This window comes from Dendrobium catenatum, unplaced genomic scaffold (assembly GCF_001605985.2).
Source record: "Dendrobium catenatum unplaced genomic scaffold, ASM160598v2 original_scaffold_254917, whole genome shotgun sequence".
NCBI classification, from domain to species: Eukaryota; Viridiplantae; Streptophyta; class Magnoliopsida; order Asparagales; family Orchidaceae; genus Dendrobium; species Dendrobium catenatum.
In genome coordinates, this window is record NW_021573316.1 from 1,066,298 (window position 1) to 1,078,800 (window position 12,503).

A 12,503-nucleotide genomic window follows, 5' to 3' on the forward strand; every position below is an offset into this window, starting at 1 on the left:
AAGTTTATATAATTAAGTCCTATTTATAATGATAATCCACCGCAAGACAAGGTTGAATTTTTTTATCCTTTTTTCCTAAATAAAATTAAATTATCCATTTCTTTATTAAATTTAATTCAATACATATAAAGTTGGGTCTGAAAAGGCTTGAAAACTGGTATGTTTGAATTTTTAATAATTTGATTCAGCTCATTATGATTGGCCTATATGAATCTAGACTTGTATGAGCTGAATTGGCTGAATTTTGAGCCAAAATCATTAACTCATAAATTTAGAATATATAGATCATCACTATGCAATATTGCATAGCTTTGGTTTTTTATTTGACTTTTCTATCATTCAAGACATTTTTCTATCATTCAAGACACTAGAAAAGATTTTGGAATATCATCTTGAAGTGAATGCGTCAAAGGGGTTGGGCTTGAGCTTACAACTTTTATAAATGTTTGTGAGGGGTCACACGGATAGAGATTTGGCAGATTTTCGGCAACTGCCAACATAATTTTGTCCAAAATATATGAGATTCAAGTGAAATGTCACTAGAGCACTTGCAACTCAATTGAAGCTTTTAAAATCAACCGAGAAAATTGCTGCTTTTAGATTTTCTTCAACCGAACTGCTCCCGAACTACCAAATTGTGCTGAAACATTGGAAACTTTAAAATCATGCTTATAAGTGTGTAATGTTTTTTTTTTCTCGTTTCAGTTTTTCTCTATTTCATATAAGGTGCTGTTAAGAAGTGACGTACATTTACTTGTGTACCAAATATATATATAATATTAATTAAAAGTAGTTCACTTTTTTATCACCTCTCTTCTGTCTAATTTATGCTCTATTGAGCTGCAAGTCATGCTTAGTGTTATTTGATTTCTCAGAGTGCTGCATTAGCCTTGGATAATTCTATTCTTGATGTTGATCAAGTGGAAAACCTGATCAAATTTTGTCCAACCAAAGAAGAGATGGAGCTTCTTAAGGTGCTCTTAATGACTGTTTTTTTATCAAAATTTTGGTGTGAAGATGATTTTAGTCTTTCTGTGTGTAGGCTCACATTTCTAATTTATGATTTTCTCAGGGATACACTGGTGACAAGGAAAAGCTTGGAAAATGTGAGCAGGTAGTCACGTGCCCCTTTTCTTTTAAGAATAGTAGTCATTTGAACCTTTAAACAAATCGTAGTGCCAAAAACTTTAAAAAATTATGGACATTATTGGATTCTTGCTTAAACAATATTTGCATAGAAAAAGTGTGCATAAAGTGTGATAATTTAGTACCGCCTACTAAACATTGCTTTATAAAGCATTGAAAACAGAAAAAAATGCTCATTTTTTTAAGCATCTTATAACTAGAAAATAATGATTTAGTTTTTTATATATCTGTGATCTGGTTCCATTGATATCTTATATCTTTCCGTAGTTGTTTATATACATCACTTTCTTTTTTCTTAGCACATAATGCTTTAAAAGGCATTTTTTAGGACTCAATTGTGGCCTAATTGAAGGAAGCGAAAGGTAAAAATTTCTGAAGGCAATTGAGGGACGTGTTTGGGGCATCACCTCAAATGACCGGGCTCACCTCACCCAGCTAATTGGGTAATAGTCCCATGTAACTTAAATTAAATTATTAATTTATTAAACTTTAACATATTAGTAATATCTTTATAATCTATTTATGTTAAAAATGGTTTAAAATGCTATTTATCTTGTAATCTCTTTATATTTAAGTTTGATCAAGCTAACTCTTCTCCTATAAGTATAAAAAATAGGAAGTCTTAAGCATGACTCGCCTTCTTCCTCGCATTCCATTAATCCTTAGATATTCGCTCACTTCTTTAGAGGCTCTCTCATTGATTTTGATTTCTCTTGTTGATACGCCACTTATCTTCAAGGAGGTTTTATGCCAACTCGCCTCTTATCTTGTTCCTTTTTTTTTTCATTTTATATGTTTTGTCTTAGATAGTTTGGTCACATAAAACGGTGGCATTCCGATGACCCGGTTAAGAGAGTAGATGTATTAGATTTAACTTATGTTAAGAAAGATAGAAGTAGACCTAAACATACTTGGTTAGAAAATATTAGAAATGACCTTTCTTTATTAGATTTTAATGAGAATTTGGCTCTTAACAAAACACAATGGAGGAAAAAGATTCATATAACCGACCCCATGTGGTGGGATAAAGTCTTGATATTTTTGTTGTCTATCAGATTTTCGAGTTTTAATATGAATAAGATGGCTATCAATTTTGAATTTATTTCAATTTTTTCTTCATGTTTCATTTTTAATCATATTTCTATTTATTAAAAATTAAAAATGTAAAATTAATAATTATAGGGTCTTGTGATAAATAAAATAGCTCTCTTATGCCTCCATATTTTAAAACATTATATAAAGATCATTAAAATTTATAGTGTTTGATTTATTTCTTAATTTTTTTTCAAGTCTTTTTACTTTCTTATAACTATAATTATAAATTTAGTATTTACTCTGCCACTACTTTGAAGTAAGTTTCTTTTACCTGTATACTTTTTTCGGACCCAGGCACTCTACTACCCCTCTCTTTACTTGCGCATGATCTATTTCTACTCCCACAAATTATACAACAATTTTCTTATAAAATCAGCCATTCCACACATCAGGTTTTTGCCCAACCATTTTTCGAGTTCCACCATCTTATCCGACGCAATTATTTTATTTTGATCACTTTTGTCATACTCCAAATATATGAATCCATAATTACTACGTGTTGTGAGGTTAGAATTTCTCTTGTAATCACCCTAAAAGCTTTGCAAAAAGATTTTTTTTTTGCTTTTAAGTAAGATAATTTCATTTGTGGTTTGGTCACTCTATTTTTAAAACTTAGTGCTTTTTAAGTTTTTTAGAGCATGTGTTGTGCAAATTCATATGCTATTGTGATATCAATTTATATATCAATTGGTTGAAAATTGTCATTTGCTTATAGAATTATTATGTGGTGCACTATTAATCTGGGAGCTGAAGTGCAATTTTGCATGGCTTTTCACTTAGTGTTAGTTATATCAAAATGCGTTGTAAGGATGGCCCTTCTGCCTTGTTAGCACGACACTGATGCGTTGTAATTAAAACTGCAGTTTTTCCTGGAGCTTATGAAGGTTCCTCGTGTAGAATCCAAGTTAAGAGTATTCTCTTTCAAGATTCAATTTTGTCAACAGGTTGGATGGCATTTTTTTTAATTATTCTCAATAAGTTTCAATGAATCTAATTAAATTAATTGTTTTATTTTAGGTTTCTGATCTTCAAAAGAGTTTGAATGCCATAGATTCTGCATGTGAGCAGGTAATTTTATTTCTAATCTTTCAAGATATTCTCTCTTTCTGCTGTCCATAACTCATCTGTAGTTATTCATGTCTTGTGATTTACCAGATAAGGAATTCTGTCAAGCTTAAAGAAATCATGAAGAAAATCCTGTACCTTGGAAACATGCTAAACCAAGGAACTGCAAGAGGTAACAATTTTTCATTCATTGCCACATGGTATGCATTTTTTCTAGCAATAAATGAATGCACATATTTGTTATATTTGTAATAACTTTTTCAATAGAACAAGCTTAAAAAGGGAGACTGATGACTTGAAATCTTAGGGAATAGGGCAGAAGTTGTGGGAGTTAAAAACGATGTATTATGCTCTTTGCTACTGATTGAGCTGTGGCAATGAGCAAACTGCAATTTAAATATTAGAAGCTCTGTACTTATTTTTATAATAGTGCTACTTAATGCAAGAATCTTAGACATTGCTTAGAACTACTGTAAAGTCACTCTTAGATGTATTACAGTGAATTTTATGGAGTTCTTCCCCCTTGCATGTTTGTCATGACTCGGTTACTGTTGGAGATTATCTATATGGTGGCAGCATCAACAACAACAACAACATCAAGCCTTTGTCCCACTATGTGGGGTCGGCTACATGAATCTTTTTTCTTGATTGTCTTATTAAAAGTAAAATTCTCGTTTAAATCTAATAATGAAAGATCATTTCTAATATGTTCTAACCAAGTCTTTTTAGATTTACCTCTATCTTTTTTAATACAAGTCAAATCTAATACCTTCACTTTCCTAACCGGGTCATCGGAAGGCCGTCGATTTATGTGACCAAACCATCTTAAGGCGACTCTCTAATCTTATCTTCCACTGGAGCTACTCCAACCTTTTCATGTATATGCTCATTTTGTATCATGTCTCTGAGAGTAAATCCACTCATCCACCTAAGCATCCTCATCTCTGCAACACTTAGTATTATGCTTCTCTTTCAATGCCCAACATTCTGCACCATAAAACATTGCAGGTCTCACCACCATCTTATAGAATTTTCTCTTAAGTTTGTGGGGGACTTTTCTATCACACAACAAGTTCGATGCATTACTCCACTTCTACCATCCAACTTGAAGTCTGCTGATAATATCCCCATCTAATTCACCATCACTATGAACAATAGATCTAAGATTATCTGTATGGCAGCCTTCCTTCAAATTTCTACTATTTATAAACTTTGATTGTATCAGAGTGAATGCCAATTCGTGGAAAATCATATTATAGCAGACTCGCTAAATTTCAATTATACAGGTAAACCAACAGTAAAAACAAAGAAAAGAAAGAGAAAGCAAAGAACCCACCGAATTTTCTAATCTTGGTCTTATGCCAGCATAAAGAGAACTTTCCTCACAAGTTGTTAAGACTTGCATTCTACTCAAAAAATTTACATCCGCTGTGTGCAAAAATTTGAGAAGGAATATGAGATTTTATTGAACCATTGAATTAATTTAAATGCCTAGTGTTCTATTTATGATTAAAAATAGACCCATAATTAATTGTGTTTTTAAAATCCAAAAAATTTGTCTAAAATTGTAAGTCTGAAACTCACAATCTCAGATTCTAGCAAAAACCATCAAATGCCAATTTAGCTTCAGCACAAAAAATTCCGAATCAACTATAGTTAAAATCATATACATCAGGTTTCTGCTTAACTATGGGAGGCAGTGATTACCAAAATATTGCTTCAGTACAAATAACCATAAATCCCGACTATAATGGGAGATCGGTGATCCAACCTTCACCAAAAAATTATTCCACTATAGGAATCAATAGCCACAAGATGGGTGGGCGGTGTTTGTATCACCACGCCTATGTACTGTCTAGTCTCTTTCGTCTCCTACTTTCTGTATTTAGGGAGGCAAAATGCAAAAGAAATATGGTTTGAATTTTTATTTGGAAATAACTCATAATAACAAAAATTTGAACCAGTTACAATCAAAGAGTAAACTATAATTTATATTTATCCTAATAATATTCTCAAGGCAATATTTTAGCAATTTGTTTGGTAGTTTTTCCATGATATTTGTTATTCAGAAAGTACGGGCTTATTCATTTTAAATTTTTTTTGTGGCAGTCATTGAAATATGGTTTTCTTTTTAAAGGTTCTGCTATTGGCTTTCGTCTGGACAGCCTCTTGAAGCTGACAGATACTCGTGCAACTAACAGCAAAATGACACTGATGCATTATTTGTGCAAGGTAAAAAGCCATTGATTCCTTCCTCGTTATGTTACCTTTAATTGACCAGTTGCTTTGTTTGGAATTATTCAATTCCTGTTCATGTTCACTGGTTTCTAGACTAAATTTATAGATGTGAATTTTGAATCAACAGCATTCCTGTTGACTATAATTTTCTGTTGATTAATGTTTGATGATACCACTCAATTCACTTTTATCACAGTTGAACTCTGTTGCTATGTCATATTTTAGATCGATTTGATCATTTTTTATATAATACCAAATTGAGATGGATTGCTTACTGGCTCGTTCAATTTCACCTTTAACTTTTTTTATAAAGTTGAGGAACCAGATTAGAAGCGGTGATGGTCATACTGAACACACCCATAATAGTGTTGAGATCGATTTGATCATTTTTCGCTTTTTTTTAGTAGTACTATATTAAAAAATATGTCAATGACGGTGATCCTAGGAGAATATGATGTGGACTTGTGGAGAACACAAAAATATTTTTTCTGTATCCTAATATTCAATGCAAGTAATATACAGACTAATCTAAGAAGAAAATAGTAAACTTGCCTACACCAAACCAATAGGAATATTTACAACTATGCAAATAATAATTTTCCTCGGTTGAATATTTACAATCAATTTTCTAGCTATCCATCTTTATTTCCTTCCTTTGCTTGAATTCCTGTATTTTAGCACTCCCACTCAAGCTGTTGAATATATGTTTTTAATTCTTAACTTGGATACAATTGTTACTCCACAATTTAATTGCTTGGTAAGAACATCTGCAAGCTATCGATCAGCAAATAAATAAGGCATGCAAATGAAGCACCGTCAAGCTTTCTTAAACAAGTGTCAGCCGACCTCTGTATGCATTTTAAGTTCATATTGCGCTAGATAACGGACAATGTATATATCTTAAGTATTAGACTTGTACTTCTTTGAATAAAATTTCCTTCTCTGGAGTTCCTTTTAGGTTGATAGTTGAATAGAAGTGTGGAAATGCTCAGGTGAAAAAGGAATCTCTTGGCTTACAAACTCTTTAATATTATTTGGAATGCTAAAAAGATGTCAGATGAATGGAGCAAGAGTGTTGATTTATATTTATAAAAATAAAGGTGATGCACATGAGTTTGTGGAATATAAAAGAATTAATTTAATATTTCATATATTAAAATTATGGGAGAGAGTAATTGAGCATATATTACAACGTAATACTAATTTTTCTTAAAATCAAATTGGATTCATGCCTGGTAGGTCTACTATGGAAGCTATACATTTGCTGAGGGGTTTGATAGAGAAGTACATAGAGAGTAAGGAGGATCTACCTATGATATTTATTGATTTAGAGAATGCTTATGATAAAGTTCTAAGAGAAGTGCTTAGGAGAGTTTTAGAAAAGGAAAAAAAAAATGCTTATATTCAAGTCATTAAGGATATTTATATATGAGTTGTTACTAGTGTTCAAACATAAGGTGATTTGATCAAGTATTTTCCTATTTCAGTTGGATTACATCAAGGATCAACTTTAAACCCATATGTTTTTGCTTTAGTCATAAATGTTCTTACTAGACATTTGCAAGGGCACGTACCTTGGCGTATGTTTTTTGTTGATGATAATTTTATTGTTGATAAGACTAGAGAGGGAGTTGAGGAAAAACTTATATTATGGAGGTCAACGATAGAGTTTAAAGTTTTTTTTTTAGTATATCTAAAACGGATACATGGAGTGTAATTTTAGTACTAATATATCCACCGGCGGGATTGTGATATTGGGTGAATCAAGTCATTTAAAAGAGTGCATGTTTTAGATATCTCGGGTCCATTGTTCAAAGTGATGGTGAAATAGAAGGTTGTATTATTCGTAGAATTTAAATTGGATGGTTGAAATGAAGGAATGAACCGGGCATGTTGTGTGATAGAAAAATACCCTCAAGCTTAAGGGAAAATTTTATAAGATGGTGGTGAGAGCTGCAATGCTTTGTGACGCATAATGTTGACTATTAATTTTTTATTTTTCTTGAGTCTATTTTTGTATTAGATGTATGTCGGTTTAGTTACCGTGCACACACATAAAGAGGTTAAAATTGAATGCTATACAATTTGTTAAAATAAATTAATTAAAATATTTAATTAAGCAAGATTAATTAAAATTAACATATAACTAATCATGCTGTACGATTTACACATCGTATTAGCGACCAAGTATATTAAGAAACCTCATCGAATCTTTGGTTACTTGAAATAGACAAATTAAAATTTGAAAATTGAGCTGATCATACCGTATGAAATACTTCATATTGTACAATATTTAATTATACTTGCCTAATTTAAATCCGATAATTAAGGAATTAAATTAGATTTGAATTAATTACAGATCGTACTGTATGATACATATATCATACAGTCTGATCGACCCGAGAGCTCTCGGGGCGAACTTTGGTTTATCTTGTACAATATGATTTTTTTATTTGAATTAATCATACTTGACGATTTCCAGTCGTACAGGACGATCTTTGAAGACATTGAACTAATCTTATTGTACGATCAGAGGCATTTTTATTGAAAATTAGGGTTTTGAGAGCCCACTTTATAAATTTGTTTGCGACTTTAAGAGAACAAGTTTTTTGGCATTCAGAGGAGTCTTCCTTCTATAAGAGAGCTTAAAGAGAGTCCACAAAGTAAAAGGAGATAGTGGAGGTGAGGTTAAGATGGAGAAGTTCCTTAAGGGTGTCAAGGGAGTGTGAGGGGGTTCATATAGGTTCTCCAACTGACCTGCACCTTGGGTCCTCCGGTTTCTATTTGTGTGGAGCTCTTAGAGGGGGATAGTCTTTGGAGCAAAAAACTCGCGCTAGCCCGAGGAGGTTAGGAGTGGCATCTCCGTCGGGCTTGAGGGCGAAAGAAGTTTTTGCATCTCCGTCGGGACGAGGAGGCGAGAGGAGGGACCAACATCTCCATCGGGTTTGCGGGTGAAAGGAAGGACGACAACTTTGCCAGGCCAAGGAGGCGAGAGGAGAAGATTCTTCGGGAGTGAAGAGTCTGTAGGGGTGATTCTCGACCTGGTCAAGGGAGAAGGGTTTTTTCCACCTAGCTGTGTAGTGAAGGAGAGACACGTTTGGTGCAAATCCCAAAGATGACTTTTGGGGAGTGGATGTAGGTCAATCTGACCGAACCACTTTAAACCTCGGTTTGCATTGTCTTACTTTTTTACACTTTACTTTTCCTGCAATTTATGTTTATTGCTCTCTGGTGTTGATTTGATTATCTTGGAAAAATAAACATTTTGGTGAATAATTGTTGGTTGAATCTTGTTTTGAAAATTAGTAAAGAAAAGAAATAAAAAGTATATTATTTGCCTTCAACAAATTTGTTTTTCTGCTAATTATTTTTACAAAATCAAAATAAAACATATATATATATATTGTTTTAGTCTCTGTTTTATTTCTTTAACGCTTCCGCTTATCAAAATTGTATTTAAGTAAAAGATTTTCAAACATTTCAAAAAGTAAAAAAAAAAAAACAATTCACCCCTCTTGGTGTTCCATAAGCACTTATAATTGGTATCGTAGATGGTTGTGAACTTTCAATAATGATCCTGTTAGTAGAGTAGATGTATTAGATCCGGTCTACGTTAAGAAAGGTATAGGCAGACCTAAAAAACTTAGTTATAAAGTATTAAAAATGATATCTTTTAATTATTTTTAAATGAGAATTTGACTCTTAATAGGACACAATGGAGAAAAAGGATTCATGTAGCTGATTCCACATAGTGGGATAAAGGTTTGTTTTAATTGTTGTTATTGGAGTTCCTTTTAGACATTGCAATACTTGATTTGCACTTGCAAATAGAATTCCTTTGGATTGTGCATAAATTGGTTGATCACACTAACATCATATGCTATATCTAATTTGTGCGGGAGCGAGATATGCGGCTTCTCATTGGGCGGTGATACATAAAGGGGTATACTACTTTCTATGCTTGTGAACAAAGGCATCTAGATGATTTTTTTTTTTTTTTTTTTTTTTTTTTAAAGGGGTATACTACTTTCTATGCTTGTGAACAAAGGCATCTAGATGATTTTTTTTTTTTTTTTTTTTTTTGCTTATTTTTTAAATCATGCACATCAAATTTCTAAATTAAGATTAGTCATCCTAATTATATCATGGCAAGTTCATAAATACTAAGATGATTTGATCTCTTGTCACAAACTAATAAACTCTTAAGATGTGGATAAATGATTCTGGATTTTTTAATTTTTTTATTCAGGAGTACTCAAATTAAATTAATTTGTACGAATCATGCATAGTACAACATCTGATGATAATTTTCCTTTTGATTTCAAAGGAATGTATTTAATTAATATTTCTATGAGGGGCATTGCATTTTTTTGGTTTAACTTTCAAATCTTGTCAAAAGTAATTAAAAAAAATTAGATAATTAATTTGTTCATAAGTTTTAGATCAACATCAATTATCATAAACTTATATTTGAAGATAATAACATTAAAAATAATTGTATGGTTAATGATATTCTTAAACATAAAAGCAGTATTTGCACGCGTGTACACACACATACAACACTACTGCTTTTTTTGGTGGAAGTTCATTCTCCTTACAATTAATTTCTTATGTTAGGCTCTTCAAATTTATGATCAAGGTTGTTGATATTGATATGCTACGTAAGAACAATTTGGTGATCAAATTTGATTACTTTTTATGAAGTTTATACTATTTATCAATTATGATGAAAAATACATTGCTTTTAATGCCCAGCAGTAAAAGTACTATTATTTATTATTTTGAAATTAAATTCGTTATAATTGTTCCTAGATATCCTTAATTTTTTTTTTCATTTAATTTGAGTACTTACTGAAATTAGTGAATGATCTATCTCACTATCGCGATCATATGTTTGGATGTAAAGTTTGTATGCTTGAAATTTGTTAAATTTTGACATTATGCTACTTTTGTGGTGAAGTTTAAGGTGAAGAATCTTGATCTTCTGGCTGGATGTTATATGATTGAAATGCGTGAAAAAAATCAAGCGACAAAAAATCTCAATCCTTCTAAAAGTATTGTAGCCTATCTTAGCTCCCCATAATGATTTTGAGTTGAGTTTGAGCGAGCCAGTTTGAACTTGAAATTGAGTTTTTTTATTTAGACTTGAGTCAAGTTAACAATGATCTATTTGGAGTTGACTTTAAAGTTGATTTATGTATATTAATTTTATAAAATATTTTTTAATCGTAAATCAAAATTATTATCGATATAGAAATATTCAAAATTTATTTATAAAGAGTTATTATATATATGCGCATGTTTATTATGCATATTTCATTTTTGTAAGTTGATTTGAATTTATTTTGATCGAGCTACCTTTGAGTCTATGCATATTGATTTTGATTTTGAGTTGATTAATATGCGTGAGTTGCGAGCAAGTTCGAGTTATATACATAATCACTAGCTCTACCACACCCTCTCCCTCTCTCTTTATATGCACACATGCACAAAAGCATACATACATTTGTGCGTGTGTGCAAGTCTTTGTTCATGTTTCACCCATTTTCAGTCTCTTTTATTTTCTCTATGAATGTAAAGTTCATTTCTACTTTAGATTACTGACTCTCTCTTTTATATATACTCATGCTTGACTGTAATTTATATTGTACACAGGTTCTTTCTTCAAGATCACCTCATCTTCTTGACTTCCATGATGGTCTTACCAGCTTAGAAGCTGCATCAAAGGTATCAAATGCATAAGAAGAAACTTGTAAAATCAACTTTTAGTTCACTAAAATTCAACTATTTTAAGATATTCCTTGTTGTAGATACAATTAAAAACCTTGGCTGAAGAAATGCAAGCTATTATCAAAGGCTTGGAGAAGGTCGAGTTGGAGTTGGCTGCTTCTGAAAGCGATGGCCCAGTATCAGAAGTTTTTCGGAAGGTATGACAGTATTTTTGCTCCAGCCCTTATATTTTGCCCTTTCTGTTAAATTTCTTCTGAATCTGATGTGTTTCTTAAAATCGTGTTCATATTTTGTTGTGCTTAGTGTTGCTGTTTCTCTTATTGAGATCTTTTATGGGATTCTATATATCTATATATACAATGTGCAGTATATTGCCATTTTTTGCAATCATTTAGCTCATGGCAGTTTGGTAGCATTAATTTTCTTTCCTGCTGGAAAATTCACGGTAATAAAAAGATAAGAGTTTATTATCTTGCATTGTATGAACATTCCATATACGCTTTTTTTTAAACATTCCACATACGCATGGACAAGTTGAGAGCATGTCACAGGGTTTGCAAGCTTTTTTACATAGAAACCCATAAAAGGGAAAAGCCATGAGGCTTAATTAAAATAATTATTTTTGTGTATATTGTTCGTTACAAATGATGCCATTATACACACTTGGAGAAGACATGGATACAATATAATAGATATGGATAATAGTTTTCATGGTGAATGTTGAAGGATCTTTGAGATATGACTTATTTTCTAGAGATTTTTAGTGGTTTGTCTAGTTATTCATTTTAAAAGAGGGGAGATTAGAGACCAAGTGGATAATAGTTTTCATGGTGAATGTTGAAGGATCTTTGAGATATGACTTATTTTCTAGAGATTTTTAGTGGTTTGTCTAGTTATTCATTTTAAAAGAGGGGAGATTAGAGACCAAGAAGTCTACCATAAGCTTTAGTGTTGATGCCAGACATTAGCATTTAGTGGCAGAACCACATGGACCTTAGGGGGGGCAATATTCCCCCTTCAAAAAAAAAAAAAACATTTTTTTTATATAGTAGAGTAAAAAATTTTTTTTTGCCCATTCTAAAAAATTACTTTTGCCCCCCCTAAAAAACTCTTTTGTCCTAACTTGTCCTAAAATGTCTATATATTTCTTCAAATTTAGTTCTAATATTTTCTTTCATGTTTTTTCACAACAATTTAATTACACTTTTTTTTTTCTTTCTTTTTTTTTT

General features: G+C 31.7%; 1 protein-coding gene across 1 annotated transcript in view; it reads left to right on the forward strand.

The window, feature by feature from the left end:
* The window catches only part of LOC110103568 (formin-like protein 17), a 29,477-nt gene that overhangs the window by 10,156 nt on the left and 6,818 nt on the right, over positions 1-12,503 (forward strand). Inside the window, exons 4-11 of the mRNA XM_028692674.1 lie at positions 876-974; positions 1,073-1,114; positions 3,105-3,185; positions 3,259-3,309; positions 3,397-3,478; positions 5,444-5,538; positions 11,200-11,271; positions 11,355-11,471. Coding sequence (XP_028548507.1) covers positions 876-974; positions 1,073-1,114; positions 3,105-3,185; positions 3,259-3,309; positions 3,397-3,478; positions 5,444-5,538; positions 11,200-11,271; positions 11,355-11,471 — 639 coding nt within the window. The remainder of the gene's footprint in view (positions 1-875; positions 975-1,072; positions 1,115-3,104; positions 3,186-3,258; positions 3,310-3,396; positions 3,479-5,443; positions 5,539-11,199; positions 11,272-11,354; positions 11,472-12,503) is intronic.